General features: G+C 48.1%; 3 protein-coding genes across 3 annotated transcripts in view; 2 read left to right on the forward strand and 1 right to left on the reverse strand.

Moving 5' to 3' along the window:
• GNL2 (G protein nucleolar 2) overlaps positions 1-419 on the forward strand; it is a 23137-nt gene extending 22718 nt beyond the window's left edge. Inside the window, exon 16 of the mRNA XM_001503591.5 lies at positions 234-419. Coding sequence (XP_001503641.2) covers positions 234-386 — 153 coding nt within the window. The 3' untranslated portion in view covers positions 387-419. The remainder of the gene's footprint in view (positions 1-233) is intronic.
• On the reverse strand, positions 384-9694 carry DNALI1 (dynein axonemal light intermediate chain 1). The gene is made up of 6 exons (XM_001916831.6): positions 8754-9694; positions 8076-8218; positions 5888-6057; positions 4670-4848; positions 4165-4329; positions 384-2233 (listed from the first exon to the last, which is right to left on the reverse strand). The coding sequence occupies exons 1-6, from the start codon at positions 8832-8834 to the stop codon at positions 2198-2200; spliced, it is 774 nt and encodes a 257-aa protein (XP_001916866.3). The 5' UTR covers positions 8835-9694; the 3' UTR covers positions 384-2197.
• On the forward strand, positions 9424-20703 carry SNIP1 (Smad nuclear interacting protein 1). The gene is made up of 4 exons (XM_023633232.2): positions 9424-10031; positions 11281-11383; positions 17708-18306; positions 19205-20703. Exons 1-4 carry the CDS (start codon positions 9805-9807, stop codon positions 19467-19469), a joined length of 1194 nt encoding a protein of 397 aa, XP_023489000.1. The 5' UTR covers positions 9424-9804; the 3' UTR covers positions 19470-20703.
• The last annotated feature ends 1365 nt before the right edge of the window (positions 20704-22068 follow it).

The following is a 22068-nucleotide window of genomic DNA, read 5'->3' on the forward strand; positions in this document are numbered from 1 at the left end:
ACTTGTCAGGAATGCTGCAGAAAGGATTCAGGCCATGGATGAGGGTTGGACCAAGTGACGATCTGTAACTTGGAGTGGTCACAGGTCACAGTGGAAGAGCACTTGGGTCTGTCGCTAGCACTGTCTCCAGTAGTTGTGGAAGCAGCCTGAGGAATGCAGCACAGAGAAACGGGGGCCTGGCTTATGACTCTGATTGGTTTTTTGTCTTCTTTTTTCTCCCCCATCTTTTGCAGCGGAGGCGAGCAGCCCGGCAGCAACAGTCTAGAAAAGTTGGTGTACGCTACTATGAGACACACAACGTGAAGAACAGGAACAGGAACAAAAAGAAGACCAATGACTCAGAGGGGCAGAAACACAAACACAAAAAATCCAAACAGAAGCAGTAATGTTTAAAAAGTTTATTAAATTATACAAAAATATGCAGTTAGAAATTGTGTTGTTTCTTCATGCCCAGTTGGCATTTCTAAGGTCATAATGCATTTGTTCTGAGGTTTGACAGTCAAAACTCCTCCCCTGTGCTAGCGAAAATAAAGATAAAGCCCGCTCACCCCCAAGGAGTTCAGTGATGGAGTCCGTTGGCACGTCCAACACTTAAATTAGCTCTTAGTTCCAGTGTTACTGTCCCGTAAATGTCTGACAGAAACAGGGATGAGGTCTATAAAAGGGGAAATCTGGTATTTCTTTTGTACTTGTAGTTAGCACTTTGGAACAGAAGCCATTGGGAACAGAACTGTAAAAAGAAAACTTCAAGGATGTAGTGTACGCGGCCTGGGCTTTAAAATAAGAAGCAGCTCCAGCAGCTTCTGCTATCCTCCCTTGAGTCTGTTCAGTGGAACCATTTAGGATGTAAGTGCTTTACTGTCGAGTCGTGGAACGAGCACATCTCGGGGAACAGAGTTCTTCTCCGTGAAATGACAGCACAGACAGGTCATGTTAGTGGAGTCTCAGAATTTCTCAGGACACCTGGGTGGGGGTGAAAGCGCTGCCTTCAAGCTGAGGTTGGAGTGTCGGGCTGTCTGACTCGGTGGAGCACAGCTCTCGTCAGACTGCAGTTCTTCAGGGAGCCTCAAAGCCCCAGCAGGGCAGGTGTCAGGTGAGGTCCCCGCAGAGGGGAACGGAGTCCTTCGTGCCTCCTGGGGGTACTGAGCCCTTGAGGCGTTCCACCTGGTGGGGCTGTTAGAGCCTTCTTCCTAGGTATGTTCTTGTGAGATGTGGCTGAATGATGGACGTCACCCAGCTTGTCGCCCTAGCCCACCCTGGTCTGCCCTGGATTAAAGGTTTATGTCGCTAATTCATATTCTGGGTCTACAAAACCAGAAGAGTCCCGAGCCTCTACACTTTGAGTCTAACCTAAGAGGAACAGTAAAGTGCAGTTGTCCACAGGCCGTAGCCCAACTGCAACCATCGGAACTGCATTTGAGTTTTGGGTGCCTCTGCAGTTGTTGATTAAACATAGCTAGTCGAGGGGTAGTGGTCGGGGTTTGACTTTCTGCAGAATAAGGCGACCACATGAGTGGTGGAAGAGGAGGTGAGGTGCAGGCAGCTCACACTGGACACTGGGACTCCTTTGCAGCAAACACTGACTTTCTCAAAAGCCAGGGGTTTGCCTCTGCCATTGCTTCCTCACCCAGGCAGTCTGAAACTGAGGAGGGGGTCCGGTTGACTTGGCAGGTGGGGACAAGATGATACAGTATAAAACCAAAGCTCCAAAATGAGTTACTAGAACTGCATTGGAGTGGGGGCGATGAAAAGACAGCAGATAAGGGAAAGACGGGCCTGAGAAGCCCAAGTTAAGGTGCAAGATGAATTGTAGACCAAAAATGCCGGGGAGAGGAGCAGCTTCATTTGGCCAGAAACCAGGGACGGTGTGGAGTGATGCTGAGAGAGCAGCTGCTTCACCTGAGGGATGCGGCAGAAAGGGGTGAATTCTAAGTCTTCCTATCTGAGTTGGCAAATCCCAGGGTGGGCGAGGAAGCCACATACTGAGACTACCTGGGCAACACCTTCCACTGCCAAACGAGGAGCCTGCCAGCCAGAGCTGAGGTGTTTCAAGGCACTGGGGCAATGGCGTGACTTCTGACAGACAGGTAGGTGGTGATCAGGGGAGGGGGTAGCTTGTTCACTCAGGAAACTAGCTTTTTATTACAGAGGGCTTATGATGGGGCAGTGGTGCTTGCTGAGACCCATGTGGAAATTATCACTTCTTTGGTGCAATAATGCCTTCCAGTTGGGCCTGAAAAACAAAACAAACTCTGTTAGTATTTGAAACTTGCAGCCTAATGCAAATAGCTGAGAGGTGATAAAAGCCTCTGGGAAGGATAATCTAAATGCTGCCACTCCAAGTGTTCTTTCCTTTCATTCCCAACTCCATATTTTCTAGATTAGCTGGTTCTGGCTTGGCATACAGTCTTGCTACATTATGAGAAAGCAGAGCTGTCCTGGTTTCCGTACAATAATGGCTCAGTGTATAACATAAAGCACTGAAAAGGAAATTGAATAAAACTTGTTGAAATAGTGGTTTTTCATGGCTCAGATTTCAGGCCTGAACACGTCCGCTGAGTTAAACATTTGGCTCTCTGGTTTGGGATCCCGGGAGCTCTGTGCTGGGACAAGAGGTTTGGGAAACAGCAAATTTGCAGCCACTGAGACAACTTGACGCCCAATTAGAGAAAATTGCTACCGGTGAGTAGGGAGCTGTCCATCTTGTATGTAAAGCTTAAGACGCTTGGGAGTTATTTACTCTGCTCCTCTGACAGCCAGTGAAATAATTTACCATCATGGTGTGTGGACAGATCTTTAAGTAGGTCTATCCTGGGGGTTGCAAACACTGCTTTATTTGCAGTACAGCTTTGAGCCAATAAAAATCACTCACTTCTAAAGAGTCGTTCACCCTGGGGATTACAGGGTTGCTTATAAATGTTTGAAAGATGCCAAGTTGTTCTGCTTTGCTCTTGCTGCCAGTACTATAGGAAGAACTGAGGAACTTGGGCTTGTGATAAAGGAACATGGAAGATAAGGGAGGCAGCTTCAGGGGCTGCTAAGTAAACAGATTCACATCTGGCTGTGAATGTTTCTAGCTTTTCTTTGTTTTTGTTAAACTTCTCAGCAACAAGAAAATCTATGTCATCCTTCACCAGCCGTTAATCCAAGCCCTTCTTTATCTCAAATGCCCGGCCCTCTTGGCTTATATATAGCGCCAACAAGCCTGCCAATTGCAAGAATGTAAGCGTTCTATGAGACTAGGGAGGAGAGGGAGATAAGACACGTGGTGGGGGGGGGGCGCCCCTTCTGGCCAGGGCCATGGGAGAAAGCCACTAAGTGTCAATAGGCCACATATCTAGAGCAGTGGTTCTCAAACTTCAGCAAGCATCAGAATCACCGAGACCTGGTTAGAAACAGACTGTTGGACCCCAGCCCAAACTTTCTGATTTAGCAGATTGGGGTGGGCCCGAGAATTTGTATTTCTAGAAGTTGCCACGTGATGAGAATGATGCAGGTCTAGGGCCCAGCCTTTGAGAAGCTTTGGACCAGAGAGCCTGGAGTCTGAGAGGCCCGGCCCTCTGCCCACTGCTTTTGACCTGTCCCCTCCCTCCCTTCAGATCAACTGGATAAAATACCACCAGCAAAAGGGACAAACACCTGTAGCAACTTCCTTTCACCGCACACCTGGGGAAGGTTCCCGATCTGAAATAGTTCTTCCCTCTCAAACGGCCTTCCCTGGGCGCCCCAAAAGCTGTGCCTCGGAGGGACTGCCCGGGGAAAGCACTCCTATGAGGCCCCGCTGAAGAGATCCAGCCCTCTAGGAAGGCTCCAGAACATCAGCCATGACGGGAGAGAAGTTCCGCTTTTTGCCATATCCACCTCTCCTAAAGGATGGGCAACTTTCCTCCAAGAGAAAAAAAAACTCCACTGGAGAGCCGGGCCGCCATGTCACGGGGATTCAGAGCTGAGAATAGAGACCCTCTCCAGAGCCAGATGGATGGAGAATCTGGGTAATGAACTCCCACCTCCCCCCCGCCCCTAAAAGAGTCAGCTTCCTCTACTCCAGTGCATGTGGACACGGTATCTAGAAGTCCTCTGTAGGGAAAGGACCCAAGTGCCGGGCCTGCCTGGCTGGGGGCGGGCGTGTGGAAGCACCTCCACCTGGGCCTGCGCATCAACTACCTTTAGCTGCTGATTCGTCCGCTTTAGGAACTGAATCTCCTCGTTGTGCTTCTTCTCCTCCACCTGCCTCCTCTCAGTCTCCCGCTTCTCGGTGGCCTCACATTTTGCCTTCTGCTCGTTCACTTGCCTCTCCAAATCTCTCTTCTCCGTTTCCAATTCTGTAATCTGAGGACAGAACCCCAAGTCATCCTGGGATGTCACCAAGTGGCAGAGTGATGCGAGTGCCTGGGTGGAGGGTTCTTGGGACACAGCTGTCCAACCCAAGACATTGCCAGGGTCTGTACTGCCACCCAGTGGGAGATCAGTGACTGGCATGGCATGTCCAAGGGGAGAGAACTCGGCCATGACCAGGGTGGCTGTTAGACTTTGACCCCTGGGGTCCTCACTGAGGTGGTGGGAGAGCACCCCAGGAGGCCAGACTTGAGTGCTGGAATGACAACCATGTGGCCCCGAGATTGACAGAAGAGTCACAGAGGACCAAAGACTCGTGATAAACCCCACTCACTTTCCTCTCCATGTCTGACTTCCCCTGTTCGGCCTGCAGCGCCTTCCTCATGCCAAACGCCACGCTGCTCTCATACAAGGTCTGGTAGGCAGCGATGGTCATGCGGATCTCGTCCCGGACCCGCAGCAGCAGCAGCCCCCTCTCCGCGCAGTTGATGGTGACCTCCCGGATCAGCTCATCTTCCAGTGCACATACACACATAGTGAGGTCAGAGAAGACAGACAGGAGGGAAATCCACCATGTCTACTGCAAACCACCCTTCCCACTGGGAAGGGCCTAGGGGCTATCCTCCTCACTTGGAGACAGGCCTCAAGGAGGGGCCTTGAATGGCCCCAGGAGCCTTGCCATACAGCCACTGCTCTGAACTTAACACTTGGGAGAACACGCAGTCGGCAAGCCCGGCATGGCCAGGGCAGAGGCAGGCAAGAGTCCCAGGTCTGCTTGCAGCAGGGGGCCCTTCTCTTCTGTCCTCAGCCAGCAACTGGGTACCATTCAAAGAAATCTGACTTTTTCAACTCGAAGATAGTGGCTGGGAAATCCTATGGGCCCCCTTGGCTGGACTGGTTTGGGGCTGGAAACAGTAGCATCCAGAGCTTGCCCACCCATCTCCTCCATAAATGCTGACCTGGAGGGCCAACCATAATCATACGCAGACTGAAGGGAGCTGCTAGACCCAGCAGCTGCCTCAGGGTTTGGAGGTGATTTGCATGTCGGCGTCCACACCAGCCAGTGAGATTGGGCCGAGGGACAGCCATCTGACACCAGCACTTGTGGAGTGAAACCTTAAATCCCTTGTGTCTGTCGGTTAACAACAAATTACCCTGAAATCTTTTTCTGGACCAAGGGCCGAATGTTGATAGATGGATATAAATATAGAACATTTTTCTAATAAAAAAATTAACACATGCTTATTATAGAAGTCTCTGAAAAAACAAAGATTTACAATGGCAGTTCTCATCTTACTCCAAACAACTGCTAAGGGGTGAGGGACCAGGTTGTCAGAGATACTAGGACTGGTAAGAGAGGGACTGGTAGGAGAGGCGCGGCTGGAGGGGGAAGGGGGTGCAGGGAGCACTTCCTGGGGGGGCAGAGAGGGAGGAACCAGATGATTCCAGGATGGGGTGGGCTGTGGCTCGGGGATACTCAGGGCTTGGGTCTGTGCCGAAGAGGAAGGGAAGGAGGCGGAACTGTACCGTACCCCACCCCCGGGCCACTCACCGAAACACTGCGAGTAGAGCTCCCGGCGGACAGGGCAGATGCCAGTCTCCCGGGCCTGCCGCTGCTGCAGCTTCAGGTCCAGCTGTTCCTGGAGATGCACCACATCCATCCGGGTGCTGGGGGTGCTGGACACCTGCTGGATCCATAGCTGCGTATCTTCCACCCACTCCCTGCGGCACAGACACAGCCAGGCTGAGCGAAACCCATTGACCAGAGAGGGTCCTCGAGACATGAGCAGAGATGGCCCTTTGAGCCCTCCGCCTGAGAGGAGTGAGGGGCAGCTCTGTCCTCAACCCACCAGAATCCTCCATCCTTCTCTCTTCCTTGGGGAGCGTGTGGTTCCAAGGCCACACCCACTATGCTGCCTCCACAGGGCCCCTACCTTGGGGCTGGGCCATCTCCACTCTCCCACAGCCCTCCATGAAATCATCACCCATGTTCCAGATCTTACCCTCCTAACATGGTGAGGACAGATATATGGTCGTTGCTGCTTGATCTGAACAGAAGGGACAGTGGGAATTCCCCCACCGACTTCTTGGGGGGGACACACAAGGCACCACAAATCTTGTGCCAGCCAGAAAGAGGCGAATGCATATACTGGGGAGTACGGAGGTTCTTGAAGGCGTGTGCCTCTATGGGCCTCCCCATAGTGAACCTTGTGTCAGAGGCAGGGCCAGGTTCCAGAATCACGAGGAGGGAGTCTGAGGGCAGAACCGCTACGTGGGGAGAGAATTTCCATGCATTGGTGGGAAGGCATCAATTGAAAAATCCCCCCTCCTTCGACCTCCATCTCAGAGGAAATCGCAGTCCCTCTTTTACTGTTTCTCCTTTCCATCATAGCTTTAAAAACTGTGCTATCAGCTTACTACATAAAAACAGAAAAGGCATGCCACATAGTGATGAACGTCACTGCAGAAGAAAGAAGCAGGGGAAGGGGATGGTGAAGAAAGGAGAAGGCGCTCTTTCATATGGCTTCTCAAGGAAGGCCTCCTTGAGGAAATGACATTTGAGCAAGACCTGAGTGAAGAAACGAAGAGAACCAGGTGGCTATCCGGGGAAGAGTATCCTCAGCAGTGAGAACAGCCAGTACCAAGGCCCTGAGATGGAAGAGTGGTGGAAGTGTTTCAGAAACAGCCAGCAGAGGTCCCTGTGGCACTAGCACAGTGAGCAAGGAGGAGAACAACATAAGGTCCCGGGTCTATCAGGGGCCAGATCGTGCCAGGTCTCCTAGGCACTGTAAGGACTTTGGATTTTAGTCTGAGTGAGCTGGGAGGCCGTTAAAGAGTTTCTGGCAGAAGACTGGCATGATCGGACTTATGATTTCAGAGCTGTGTGGAGAATGGATTGAAGGAGCAAAGAGTGGAAGCAGGGTTTTCAGATGGGAGGCCATTGCAGTAATGCCAGTGACAAAGAATGACTAGGAACAAGATGGTGGAGACAGAGGTGGTGAAAAGTGGTTGAATTTGGAATATAATTTGAAGGTGGAGCCAAAAGAATTTGATGAAGGATAGGACATGTGCCATGAGAGACCAAAAGGAATGAAAGGTGGCCTGAGCCAGCCCCAGCAGCCTAGCAGTTAAGTTCAGTGTGCTCCACTTTGGCGGCCCAGGTTCACTTCCTGGGTGCGGACCTACACTGCTCATCTGGTCAGCAGCCATGCTGTGGTGGCGGCTCACATACAAAAAGAGAAAGATTGGCAGTGAATATTAGCTCAGGGCAAATCTTCTTTAGAAAAAAAAAAAGAAAAGAAAGAAAGGTGCCCGAACCCCTCGTAAAAAGGAGAAGATTGGGGATGAGCAGGTTGGAGGAGGAAGAAATTGTGATTTATTGCGGACATGTTGAGTTTGAGATGTCTGTTAGACATCTTCATGAAGGTAATGAGGAAGCAATAGAACATACGGGTCTAGAGTTTAGGGGAGAGGATGGGGCTGGAAATGCACATTTGGGAGCCATCAACATACAGATGGGCTTTAAAGCCATAAGCCTGGGCGTGAGCACTCAGGAAATGAGGATGGATAGAGAGGAGGGCTCCTCCCACCCTCTCAGCATCCAGCCATCTGCACACTCTAGGAGCTCGGGGATGCTGGCAGGAAACCCCAGCCAGGAACAGAGACAGACTGCCTCTCCCCACATTCCCAAGCTGTGGGATGCAAAGGCCTTCTCCCAGCCAGTGTTCCTGCTTTGTTACCTTGGGGGCAGGATGGCATTCAAGATTTCTTCTGCCTGCTTTGTAGGATCCGGGACACAGGAAGCTGCGAGCTTGGTCTTTGGTGGCTGTGGGACTGGACCTGAGGGTCCAGGCTGCTGGGGGCTGACTTTCAGTGGCCGAGCCTGAGAAGAAGGGACAAGTCAGGGCAGGAGGTGATTCAGACATTCAGTTCCACACATTCTGGCCTTCTAGATTGCTCCAAGTCTCCTACACACCCTCACCTATTCCCAGTTCCCTTTCCCCATCCATCTTCTCAGCACAAGTTATGCCTCAGAGCTGAAGGAGGCCATAAAGAGTCTCTGATCCCACAGCAACCCAATGCTTGTATCTCCTTGAACGGATATTTCTGGTACAGGTGCTCAAGCCTCTGCTTTCACACCTCTAGTGATGGAGCAATCACTACCAGATCTATTTGGGACCCATCCACCATGAAAAAGAGCCCCATTCATCTCCCTGTGACTTCCTTCCGCAATCTAACTCTGCCCTCGGGGGTCACCCAACATCTGGGCTTCTTCTAACGCTCTCACACTCTCCTTCCCCCGGCCCAATTCCCTTTACTCCCAGTCTCTGTCCCTCGAGACTCCCGATCCTCAACGAGGGGATCTCTTTCCGCATCGGAGTTTCGCGGCTCCCCCGCCCCTTGAGACCCGTCCTTACTTTGGGACTCCGTTTCTCCGTGTTCCGGCTCACCAACACCGGCGTGTCATACTTGAGCAGTGAGTCCGCGGGGGGGATCATGGCGGCGGCGAGAGGAGTAGCCCAGCTGCTGCCCCTCCGGTCCCGGCCTTGTTTGCCGTCACCATGGAAACCTCCTCTCCCAGCCGCATGGCCTGGGCGGGGCTTCGCGGTGGGGCGGGGCCAGCGGCGCGCGAGTTTCTGCACAGCTTTTCCGGTGCTTAACTTGTCAGGCCTCCTGCTCCCCGGGTCGCCTCCGTAGTCTTGGAAACTGGGAAAACACGGGTTCGAGTCCCTGCGCTGCGTCTAGCTCACAGGTTGAATGAGGCGGCAGATGACCTTCTCTGACCTCTGATTTTGTCACCTGCAAAATGGGAGTCATCTGACTCCTCAGTGAAAGGTTGGGGAAAAGTCCCGGAGGAAGGCATCTGGGATTCCCAGGTTTTAAAAAGTATTTGTTTTGAATTAGATGGAGAAATGACAACATAACAGAAAGTTCAGGAATAGAAGGGAAATACCGATGATCTGCCCACAGGCTACCATCTAGGATTGCATTTGCTTCTCTTCTTTCCTAAACGTATTTCTAAACGTGAATGAAACCAGTTTGCGCACAATTTTGTATCCTGCTTCTTCCGTTTAACAAGTCAGGGTTTTTTCCGTTTGTCATACAGAGTTCGTAAATAGCATTGCGAATGGCGACATAACATCCATCGGTTCGGTAAACAGTTTCCTGCTACTGGGCATTTCGGTTGTCTCAGTGTTTAGTAATTACTAACAACGCGGCAAGAAGCAGCCTAGAGAGTAGCTTTTTCCCAGAAGTTTGCTTTTGAAACCTAAAACTCCCGCCACGGAGACGGCTCCCTACGGCCCCGCCCACTGCTGCGTCATGGTCACGTGTTCAGCCCCTCCGCCGCGAGGGTTTCTGGGAGAGCGCGCACCACGGAAGCGGAAGTCCAGGGGTTAAACGCGTCACTTCCTTCAGCCAGAGGAGTGCAACGGATCTCTTTTTGCTTCGTTCAGCCGATATCTCAGCATGAAGGAGGTGAAGAGCGAGCGGGAACGGGGGAGCCGACGACGGCACCGGGACGGGGACGTGGTGGCGGCGGCGGCGGCAGTGGTGGTGAAGCAGGAGCGCTTGAGCCCGGAAGCCGCGCCTCCCGCCCACCGCCGTCCGGACTCCGCCGGTGGGAGCCCGTCCCCGCCGGCCGGCGAGCCGGGCCGCCCTGGTCACCGCGGGAACCGAGCCCGGGGAGGTAGCCGGTAAGTGGGAAGCAGCCCGGGGTGGACCTTGGGTCGGGCTCGTTGAGAAGGGAGGACAGGGCTAGCGTCAGAAACACGCCTGGATGCTGGGCGCGGCAGCTTGGACTTCATCGGAGGGCGGTGGAAGTGACCCGCTCGTGCTTGGGTGAAAGGTTTCCTCTGGCACCTGTCACTGGTGTTATAGCGGGGCCTTAAGCGCCTAATGGGCAGGATCCGCCCCTTCCTCTCTGTGTGCCCAGCACTTCGCTGAGTATGGCCCAGCGGGTCGCACTGATCATTTTAAGTTGAAATGAAAGATTTTCCCCATCTGCCTGTCTTTTCAATCGTCTGCTCCAAAAGATTTTCACATCGAGGGCCTAGGTAATCTACCTGGTAGAAATTCTTGAAAAAGAAAATTGTCTCTTGCTAGACTCGTTCATTTATTCATTCATTCAGCATAGTTTTACTGAGTACTATAATGTGCTGAAGACTAGGGGCCGCAAGCGTGAACAAGGTAGATGGCCTTTACCCTAGCGAAGGTGACGTCCAGCCCTGAGACAAAATGGCAAGCAAAGAAAATCGTTTGCGTTAGTGATAGATATTAGGGATAGGTTAAAACATTCATGTGATAGTGAGAGACTGGAGGGAAGTGGGAGAAGGCCTCTTTGAATAGGAGCCATTTGAGCTGAGACCTGAATGATAAGAATAATCCAGCCTTGTAAAGATCTAGGCATAGGAAACAACACGTGCAGAGAACCTGAAGTGGAATTAATTGTGATCGTTCCAGAAATAGGAAAAAAAAAACTAGTGATCAAGCAGAGTGGTGGGAATGAGGTGGGAGAGGGAGGAGATGGAGCCAGAGAACTTGCTGATGGATTGTATGTGGTTATGGGGGAAAGAGTAGCGGGTGGTTGTTGGTGGTGAGGAAAAAAAGAGTCAAGGGCGACTTACAGGTTTGGCTTGAGGACCAGGGTGGATGGTGATGCCCGTTACCAAGATGGCAGAGACTGAGAGAGGAAAGGTTTTTGAGGGGTGGAAATCAAGCTATGTTCTCTAAGCAAGAAGGTTCAGTAAGCAGTTCTATGTGTGGGTCTGGAACTCAAGGGAGCTGGTAGGACTAGGCAAGGGGAGCTCCTGCCCCCTTGGTGTGTCAGCAGAGACCTTCACAAATGTGGTGTTGGTGTTAGCAGGTGAGCCTGATACTTGCAGCTAATTTATAAGGGGGAAGGGAAATTGAGATAAAATCCTGTGTGTCCCATGCTCTGAAAAGGTCCCCAGCCAAAAAGAAAAACAAGTCCTCAGGGAGAAGAAGCAAGTCTCCTCGGAGTAAGAGAAGCCGAAGCCCTCACCACTCAATGGTCAAAGTGAAGCAGGTAAGTGGATTGAGATGTTTTGATACTGGGTCCGAATCTGGAGCCTCTTCCCCTCCTAGCTGGAGTGTCGTGTACCTGTACCTGCAGTGGGCTTTTCTAAAAACTGGTTTTGGGTATTTTTTTTTTCTGCTTGCTTTTTGTTTTGAGGTAGTTGTCAATTCACACGCACTTGTAAGAAATCATACAGAAGTGTACTCTTTACCCTGTTTCTACAATGGTAACATCTTACCGAAGTATAGTACAATATCAAACCAGAATATTGACATCAACACAGAACACTTCCATCGCCACAAGGATCTCTCCTGTTGTCCTTTATAGTCACACCCACTTCCCTCCCACCCGTACCCGTACTCTTGGCAGCTTCTAATCTGTTCTCCATTTCCATAATTTTGTCGCTTCAAGAATGTTATGTAAATGGAATCATACAGTAGGTAACCCTTAGGGTTTGGCTTTTTTTACTCAGCGCAATTCTTTGGAGAGTCTTTCAGGTTGTTGCATCTATCAGTGTTCATTCTTTTTTATTGCTGAGTGGTATTCAATGGTATGGATTTAACAGTTTGTGAATTAACAAACATCTGAGTTGTTGCCCGGATTTCACTGTTATGCATAAGGCTGCTACATAAACATTTGTGTACAGGTTTTTGTGTGAACATAAGTTTTCATTTCTCTGGAATAAATGCCCAGAAGTGCAATTGCTGGATCATCTGGTAGTTGCATATTTAATTTTTTTAAGAACTTGCCAACCTGTTTTCCAGAGAGGCTGTATTAGTTTGCAAGGATTTCCATAACAAATACCGCAGATTGGACGCCTTAAACAACAGAAACTTATTTCTCACAGTTTCAGAGACTGGCAGTCGAAGACCAGGGTGTCAGCAGATTTGGTTCCCCCTGAGGCCTCTCTCCTTCTCCTCTCTCCTCCTGTGTGTCCTCACACGGCCTTCCGTCTGTGTGCTCATGTCCCTGGGGTCTCTTCCTCCTCTTCTAAGGGCACCAGTCACACTGGATTAGGCCCTCACTCTCATTTTAACTTCATCAGTCCTTTAAAGACCTTATCTCCAAACAATGATTATATTCTGAGGTTTGGGGGTTGGGATTCAACATAGGAATTTTGTGGAACATAGGGAATTTGATCCATAACAGTGGCTATACCTTTTACATTCCCACCTGGAATGCATGAATGATCCAATTTCTCTGCATCCTCACTAGCATTAGTATTGGCACTGTTTTTTATTAGCCGTTCTGATAGGTGTGTAGTGCTATCTCATTGTGACTTTAATTTGCATTTCCCTGGTGGTTATTGTTGTTGAACATCTTGTCCTGTGCTTATTTGCCATGTGTATATCCTCTCAGAGGAAATGTGTCTTCGTGTCTTTTGCCTGTTTTCTAGTTGGATTAAGAATTCTTTGTAGAGTCTAGGTACTAGGCCTTTTTGGGTGTGTGGTTTGCAAATATTTTATTCCAGTCTGTACCTTGTCTTTTTATTCTCCTAACAGGGTTTTTCTCAGAGCAAAAGTTTTTTAATTTTGATGAAGTCCAGCTTATCCCTTTTTCCTTTTCTGGACTGTGCTTTTTGGTGTCATGTCTAAGAACTTTTTGCCTCGCTGCCCTAGATCCCGAAGATATGTTTTTTCCTTAAAGTTTTACTTTTAAGTCCATGATCTATTTGAGTCCATTGGGCTAAACCTCATGAGCCTTAGGTCGAAGTTTATTTTTTGGCTTCTGAATATCCACTTGCTCCAGCACCATTTTTCCTTGCTTGAATTGCTTTTGCTTCTTTGTCAGGAATCATTTGGGCGTGTGTGTGGGTTTATTTCTGGGTTCTCTGTTCTGTTCCATTGATCTGTCTGTCATTCTGCCGATACCACACAGTCTTGATTACTCTGGCTATATAAGTCGTCTTAAATCAGATAGACTGATTTTTCTCACTTTCTTCTTTTTTAAAATTGTTTTAGAGCAGTCTTGTCGGTATCTATTTAAAAAAAAAAACCTTGCTAGAATTTTGGTAGGAATTGTGTTAAACCTGAATTTTGGAGAGAATTGGCTTTCTGATTATGTTGAGTCTTCCACTCCGTGAACACTGTGTGTCTCCATTTATTTAGATCTTTGATTTCTTTCATCAGCATTTGTAGTTTTCCTGGACGTGTTTTCTAAGACTTACACTCGTTTGGTTGGTTTTTTTTGGAATGATTATAATTGATATTTTAAATTTCGCTATCCACATGTTCATTGCTAGTATATAGAAATAGAATTGATTTTCATGTGTTTATCTTATATTCTTTGACCTTACGAACTCATTTATTCTAGGAGGTTTTTTGTAGATTACTCAGGATTTTCTGCTTAGAGTCATATCTGCAAATAGGGACAGTTTTATTTCTTCTTTACAATCCGTATGCATTTTATTTCCTTCCTTGTTGCACTGGCTGGGACTTCCAGCACTGTGTTCAATAAGAGTGGTGAGAGCAGACACCCTTGCCTTGTCCTCAGTCTTGAGAGACAAGCATTCAGACTTCTTTTTAAAGAAACTCTTATGTTACAAATGCCAGCAGGGTCACCCATGGTGCACAGGTTCAGTGGAGCTTCCAGACTAAGACAGACTAGGAAGAAGGACCTGGCCACCCACTTCTGAAAAAAACTGGCTATGGAAACCTACGAATAGCAGTGGAGCATTGTCTGATACAGTGCCGGAAAGTGAGAGGATGGCACAAAAAGACCAAGCAGGGTTACGCTCTGCTGTCCACAGGGTTGCTAGGAGTTGGAATTGACTCTCTGGCACTAACAGCTGTGTTTCAAAATGCCAATAGAGACACTGGCTTTAAGAAAAGGGATTTTCCTATGAATTTGAGAGACTGTAGGCCAACTTTCTACTACCTTGAAGATGTAAAGCCAGACAGTCTTGAGGGTCTGTCACATGAGTTGGTCAGGCACTGCTTTGGCTATCTCAGAATTCACCCCCTGGAACCACAGCACCCAGATTGAGCATCTCAGACCACTTGGAGTTGTTTGTTTGTTTATGTACAACTTGCAGCTGTTTTCCTCTGGTTTCTAAATCAGCATTGTACAATGACTCCTGGGGCCTTTAGCATGGAACTTTTCTGTGATTATTATTATTTTAAAGTGTTTTGGTTTGCTAACTTCCCTCCTGACCCCAAATTATGTCTTTAAACGCTGATTTCTGTGTATTACTTAGCTAGAAACTTGGAAATGGCTCTCAAGCAAAAGGGCTTGACAGGCAGTTGAAATGAAGTGACTTTCACGTGGATCGTAGGAGTGCACGCAGCCTCTGACTGAAGCATGACTTGTGCTGGCAGGTGTTCTCTTCTCCACCCCTGCATCGCCGCTTAAAAAGATTTATTGATTGCATGCTCATTGTGATAACACGGAAGTATGTAAAATAAAAAGTGAGAGTATGGTGTGTGTAGTATATGGTTACTCCTCTCCTTATCCCCCACATTGCACCCCTACCCCCAAACAAAGAATCACCTCACTCCCCAGAGGTAACCATTTTAATAGTTTGATATTTCTACTTCAAGGCTCTGTTATACTTATGTTCTCTTCTTTTCCTTTATGTTTTGGGGGGTGTGTGTGTGTGTGTTTATATGTATTCCATACAAAGATTTTAGTTTAAAAAAAGCCATGTTATATGTAGTATCCCACTTGACTTAGCAATGATTGAGAGAGTATATTGAAATCTTGGTTATTTTGTGTTATCTGATTATTTAGTTTGTCATTTTCTCTCCATAGTTTTTACTCATTTTGCTTGGCATACGCTTATTTAAAATAAAGACTGAGAATTGGCTGTTGGGTTTAGTGATGTAGAAGTCATTGGTGACCTTGACCGGCAATTTTAGTGGAGTAATAAGAGTGAAACCTAACTGGCGGGTTCAAAAGAAGATGGGAGAAGAATTGGAGGCTGGTTTAAAAAAACCTAACTCTTTTGAGGAGTTTTACTGCAAAGAGGAGTGAAGGTATAGAGTAGAGGCTGCCTTGGGAAGTGGAGTCTAGAGAAGAGCAGATTCCTGTGCTGATGGGAATGATCCAGTAGAGAAGGGGAGACTCTCGATGAGAGGGGATGGGATCGAGCTGCCAGTGTAGGAATTAGCTTTAGATAGAAGCACAGTTAGTTCACTCAAGGTGACGGGAAAGGAAGGCAGAGTATATGGGTGTAGGTACTGGTAGGTGGGGAGGTGTCACTCACTTCTGACTGAGTGAATAAGGAATGGGGAGACCATGTAGGAGATTTGAGGAGAGAGAAGGGGTGAAACTGGGAGAATGAATGGATCGGGGGATGTAGGGTGGTTGCTGGGTGTCATGGGACCAGTCAGAATGGTGTTTCTTTGCTCCAGGCATTTTTATGTGCTTCATTCTCGTTGTGGTTTTGCCAGGAGCGTGCAACAAAATGGCATAGGGGCAAGGGATTTGAATGTGTCTGCAAGGGAGAAGTCATGCCGCTTGACCATGAAACTTAAATTAGACAGGAAGGGAGAGAGGCCTGCAAGAGGGTGAGGGACTGTGCAAAGGTAGTCGGATCAAAGGCTTGGATGTTTTATTGGGATAAGGATTGTGAGAGCTGGGGAAATGTGGGCTGGAAAGGGGGCCAGAAAGAGGATTGCTTGAGACTGAAATTAGAGAGGGGTTGCAGTTACTAGAAACAAAAAGGTCTGAGCATAAGTGTGGGAGTGAGTGGTTGAGGTGAAGGGAGGAGACAAATAACATCGCTGGAAGAGAGGAATTCAAAGGACAGAGAGGCCAGCACAGTAAGGGCCACCTATGTGTTACTGAAATCACCAAGAGTAATGTTGGAGAGAGTGACTTGAGCTAGAAGTACAATTGGCAAGAAGTGAGGGGACATGATTGAGGGAAATGAAAGTAATGGGTCATAATGGTCTTAGGGGTGATTGAGAGCTGGGGTTTTCTAGGGAGAGAGGAGAGCTTGGGGAGTGTTCTAGAACTGGCAGTGAGAAGCAAGGAGGATGCCTGCCTTATGTCCAGACCCAGAGATGATGGGGGCTGGGGGAGTCTGGGGAAAAAATTGCTCCCGCTGAGAGAGCTGCAGGGCAGCAGTGTGCTAGGGCAGAGAGCATTCTGTCAGAGCACAGGGGAAGGGAACGCACAGAGACAACGTTAAGGATGTAGATTTCACTGAGCTTTCCATTCCAGGGGGCCTCATAAAATGGTTTCAGGAGTTGAAGTAGGGTGGGATTTGGGGACAATAGTGGATGTACAATGCCGTATGGAGATTAGAATACAAAGGAGGTGGGGGTGATGGCTGGAGTCTGTGGCTTCTTATAGTGACTCCTCTAATCAGGGATAAAGGGTATAATGAGATTAGTCCTGGTGAACTCAAGGCAGATGGTGGTGGCAAGCTTGTGAATATCTGACAGTAGGAGGGATGGGGGTCTGAGGCTCCCTCTGGATGCTTGTCTTTGCAGACTAGGAAATCTAGGAAAACTGAGTCCTGCTCCAAGCAAGCAGGCCCCCACTTGACTCCTGGCATGTCAAGGAGAAGGCTTGGTGGGGGAGGGTGTCTCAGTCCCAGTGCTCAGTGTTCCCTCTGTACCCCTTTCCAGAAAGGGCAGCCTTGCGCATAGTGTACTGGGCTCCCTCTTGAACTCTGATGCTTGGGTTATTAAGGATAAATTTATTTCGTGTGTTCATTAGATATTTATTCTTTCTGAAAATTGGTTTTGAAGATCCTTTGCTCATTTTTCTGTTGGATTGTTTTTCTTATTGATATATTAATATATGTTATGTGTTGCAAACATTTTCTACCAGGCTAATTTTCAGTGCTGTCTTTTTCAGTATTGAAACCATGGTCTATTTTTCCATTTTGTCAGATCTTTAAAAAGTAACTATTAGTACATTTTCACAGGTTTCTTCTTATATGTCCTGCATATTTCTTAAGTGTATTTGTAGGTAGTGAATAGTTTTTGTTACTGTCGAGATGAGCTCTTTTAAAACTCCTGTTACACTTTCACTTTGGGCATAAGAGACAGCTAGCTTTTTTCTTTGCATATTGGTCTCATACATGACTGCTTAACTCTCTTTGTTACTTCTGTTTTCTGTCTGTGCTTCCAAGTTTGCCTGTAGGCGCTTGTTTCTAGGGCTCAGCACACGGGCTTGCACAGTCAGAGCTCTGGTTGGGCAGCAGCATGGGGTATCTATACTGCGTGGCCTTGCAAGGGAACATCACCACCACTGATGACCTTGTTTCTGTGGGACGTTTTGCTCTGAATGCCAAAGTCCACATTACAAACGACTTTTTGAACGCAGCTTGTTCATAGATCGTGGACTGCCTTTAGTTGACTGAGTCTCTTTGAATTTCAGGAACGTGAGGATCATCCCCGGAGAGGCCGGGAGGACCGGCCGCACCGGGAACCTTCAGGACAGGAACACAGGCGAGCTAGGAACAGCGACCGAGACAGACACAGGGGCCACTCCCACCAGAGGAGAACCTCGAACGAGAGGCCTGGGAGTGGGCCGGCTCAGGGACGGGATCGAGACCCTCAGAACCTGCAGGCTCAGGAAGCAGAGCGGGAGTTTCATAACGCCCGGCGGCGGGAGCATCGCCAGAAGAATGAAGTCAGTGCTGGTGGTCTTGAGTCTCAGGAGTTGGTTCCTCGACCTAGTGGCAACAACAAAGACAAAGAGGTGCCTGTTAAAGAAAAGCCAAGCTTTGAACTTTCGGGGGCGCTTCTCGAGGACACCAACACTTTCCGGGGCGTAGTCATTAAATATAGCGAGCCCCCAGAAGCACGTATCCCAAAAAAACGGTGGCGTCTCTACCCCTTTAAAAATGATGAGGTGCTTCCAGTCATGTACATCCATCGACAGAGCGCTTACCTCCTGGGCCGACACCGCCGCATCGCAGACATTCCAATCGATCATCCTTCTTGTTCAAAGCAGCACGCGGTCTTTCAGTATCGGTGAGTTACATTTGCAGAAAGAAACTGAAGCGCAAACAGGAAGCTGAATGTCTCAGTTAGGATGACTGAGGTTTGTGTACATGTATGTGCAGAAGAATCCCCTACCCCTCGTGTCTACTATTAGTCTTAAGTATTCTTATTAACCTAACTGCCCCTTGAATAATCACTTGCATCTGCATAAGAGCAGTGAACTTGGTGTCAGAAATCCAGATTCTGAATCCCGCCACTGCCACTTACCAGGTGTTTGACCTGGGGCACGAGCCACTCTGGGCCTCAGTTTCTACCCACGTCATGGGGCTCTTATGAGGGTTAAATGGAAATATAACTGAGAATGCCTGGCACGTGTGTTAGCTGAATCTGTATCTTGACAGTTTGCCTAGTACATCTGTTATTGTTTGATCCGTGAGGAGGATAGGACAAGTGTTAACATCCCCATTTGACAGATGAGAAGACTGAAGCTCAGCAAATCAATGATCACCATAGTAGAATTCTGGCTTGACTCCAGCTCCCATGACTCTGAAGTCCAGATCTACTCCTTTATTCCCACTGGGACAGGAGCTAAATTATATTGAAATATAGGTGAAAGAAGCATTATATTGATGATAAACAACACAAAAAATGTATTTTCTTAACCATAGCAAGAGGCCTTTGGATCCTGCATTTTAAGCTTTTGATCTGCCGTGAACTCCCCGCTCCCCCACCAGCGACCAGTTCTCACCGTTTCTACTAAGTATATTTAACTTGCTCCCAATTTCCAGGTCATGCCTTACCCTTGATTTCCTAGAGTTTGAACTTGACCTGTGCTCAAGCCAGGTCTGCCTCATGCAGGCTGTGTTGGCAGAGAGGTGGATGCTCTGAGGCAGTTTGCTCAGCTCTCTCTCCCCTTTGTCTCTGCCAGGCTTGTGGAGTACACCCGTGCCGATGGGACGGTTGGCCGCAGAGTGAAGCCCTACATCATCGACCTTGGCTCGGGCAATGGGACGTTTTTGAACAACAAGCGCATTGAGCCGCAGAGATACTACGAACTGAAGGAAAAGGATGTCCTTAAATTTGGGTTCAGCAGCAGAGAGTATGTTCTGCTTCATGAGTCCTCTGACACCTCTGAAGTAGACAGGAAAGAAGATGAAGATGACGAGGAGGAGGAGGAAGTGTCTGACAGCTAGCAAACTAGGAAACAACCCAGACTCTTAGCGACCTTTTCTTTGTGCGAAGGCTTTGGGATTGACTCACGGAGCACCGTGGTGCTCTCCGTAACGCCTCTTATTGCCTTAAGTCTTTCCTCTGTTGCTGCCAGCTTATGTTGCAGTGTAAGAACACTGACTTCTGTTCGACTGACCTTTCTCTCTGGCACATCAGCCACATGCCTCTGGGCATTTGTTTTGAGAATAGTCTCACCAACACACCGTGTTTTAGTAGAAGCGTTGTGGCTTTAGTTGGTGCTTTCAGAACTGCTGCCTAGGAAACTATAAGCCCTTGGTTAAAGGGAAACTGTGGTTTGTTCTCTTTGTACAGTTCCTTTATTTATATAGCTGTTAAGCTTTGTGGACCGGGTTTGTTTGTGTTTTTGTTTTTGGGGCAGACCCCTGAACGGAGAATCTTCCTAAGCTTTGGTTATCGCCAAAACAGCCTCCAGTATATACCAAAGCTTTGACTGGTTGAGCTCTTGAGTCACAGAAGTTGACTTTGCACTTCGTTTTTGGGGGGTGGGAATCTACCACATGACCTCATTGTCGACTGTTGGACTTAAACAGATGCTTTATGGAGCCTGCTTAAGCAAACAACTGTCCGGGAACATCATGGCTACTGCCAGAGGGCGCTGATGTAATGTCACGAGAGGCTGAAGTGGGTCGTGGATCTGTTTCCTGTGGAAGAATTCTGATTTCTCCATGGAGCATGTACATAACAATTTTGTTCATCTTATCTGTTCTTCAACTTTGCATTTTTATTCAAATGTGATCTCCTTTCTGCTTTCTTTAAGAAACACACTGTCCTTTATGTGGCAGGGTCCTTGCTTTATTCTAACAACGTGTGTATGTGTCTAAAGGAGACTGTGTAGTTTACATGTTTCATCCTTTTAAAGAACATTAAGAGAGGTTGTATTTACCTTCTCAAGGCTAGAAAGCATAGAAATTGCCCAGTTTCCTAATTTTCCACCAGAGGAATGTGTGTAAGTAGAAAAGTCGTAACTACTTACATATATCGTGTGTGTGGGTGTGTATATATATGTATATAAAGTGGTGTGTGACAGAGCTGCATACTGATTTTCATATGAGAATGTTTTGTGATGTCAATGTAATACTACATTATAGGCAAAGGCCTCCCTGCATTTGAAGAGCAGGTTTTCATTTATATGTATTTTTGGGATAAAAAATAATAAAATTTGTAAATATAGCCTCACTTCAAAGAGTAATACTTTCCTAGCATAAAGGACCTTGTGTTGATAAGGCTATTTGCTGCTAACGGAATCTTTGTATCAATATTTTTGAGGTAACAATAGGTAGTTGTGGAGGGTGCCATGGGAGCAAGACGGGAAATAGTGAAGATAGGACCCACACTTGCATTGGAATCCAGATCTTCAAATCCCAGCGAGTGAGTGTTGGTCCTGTTGAGGCTGCAGTGTTTTCTAAATTGGCAGGGATGGGGTTTTTCTTCTCAGGATAGTCAGAGTTGGGGCAGGTTATACGCAGCGGGCCTCATCCCAGGTTACCCCTGTGGCTGTGGTGGTGGGGGCTGGGAGGAGAAGGGAGAGAGGACGCAACGCAGTCAGCGCTGCTGCCAGCTGCTCCTCTTGGGTTGAAACGTATGATGCTGTCATGCTGTCTTCTTTACTGGTGTTTTTCCTTTAAGGTTTCACGTACCCACGTGTACTCAGGGCTGAGTGTTGACTAGCGTGGGGAGGGTTCAAAAGAAATGGAAACATCCCCTTTGAAGAGTGAACATGAACGAGGTCAGTTAGATGAAAAGTAAGATGAAGGGAAGCTACAAGGATGTAAGAGCAGTTAGCACTCCCTCCCCCAATGTGTTCTCCACTGGCCGTGGTAACTGCTGTTTTCCTAATTTTGATGTGAGCCTGGATCACATGCTACATATATGCACATCTGAAAGGTAGGTTTTGTTTTAATGAATTTTCCTCTTAATCCAAACTGATGGTTTTCTCTTTCTGGGATCAGGCGCTAATCTGGCATCTCTCTCCACGGCCTCCTGCTGCAGTCTGAGCTCCATCTCCTGCCTGCCAGCCTTGGCTTGACTTCACACCCCATCGTGGGGGGCACTGAGCTACATGAGCACTTTTCCCGCGTGTTTCAGTAAGAGGGCCCAATGTGTCGTGCACTTTTGCCACCTGCATTAAGAGATTCTTCATGCCAAATACCTGGGAAAGTGTTCTCTCGCCCCCGCCCCCACCCCGCCTTTTCTTTTTTGAGAAAGAGTGTCAAAGACATTAACCCATCTCCAAAGCCGGATGTCGCCAGCAGACTTCTCATTTGAAGTTGACATAATCCTAAAGCTTTCTTCTTGAGTTAATTAATTGCTTAGAAACTCAAGTTTATTTTAGCTATTTGCAACTTCTTTTTCCTCCCCCCTGTGCAAATCATTGCTGTCAAAATCAAGCCACCTGCGAAACCGCCCTTTGCTGCCGAGCCCCTCCCCCAGACCCTCTGGTGGTCTGCAGTTCTGCTGAGGTATGGGACAGAATCTTCCGATTTTCCCAGCAAGCCTCTTCCCAGTCATCTTCTAGTTCCCTCTTCCTGACATTGACAAAGG

Source organism: Equus caballus, chromosome 2 (genome assembly GCF_041296265.1).
Source record: "Equus caballus isolate H_3958 breed thoroughbred chromosome 2, TB-T2T, whole genome shotgun sequence".
NCBI lineage: Eukaryota > Metazoa > Chordata > Mammalia > Perissodactyla > Equidae > Equus > Equus caballus.

Bases quoted from the DNA above. Each gene is read 5' to 3' on its own strand.
- DNALI1 (XM_001916831.6), bottom strand. From the start codon at position 8,834: ATGATCCCCCCCGCGGACTCACTGCTCAAGTATGACACGCCGGTGTTG. The intron at 4,849-5,887 runs GTGAGTGGCCCG...GTGCACTGGAAG, and splicing joins GCTCTACTCGCAGTGTTTCG to ATGAGCTGATCCGGGAGGTC. The intron at 2,234-4,164 runs GTAGTTGATGCG...TTTGTTTTTCAG, and splicing joins GGACGAATCAGCAGCTAAAG to GCCCAACTGGAAGGCATTAT.
- SNIP1 (XM_023633232.2), top strand. From the start codon at position 9,805: ATGAAGGAGGTGAAGAGCGAGCGGGAACGGGGGAGCCGACGACGGCAC. The intron at 11,384-17,707 runs GTAAGTGGATTG...TTTGAATTTCAG, and splicing joins CAATGGTCAAAGTGAAGCAG to GAACGTGAGGATCATCCCCG. The intron at 18,307-19,204 runs GTGAGTTACATT...TGTCTCTGCCAG, and splicing joins CACGCGGTCTTTCAGTATCG to GCTTGTGGAGTACACCCGTG.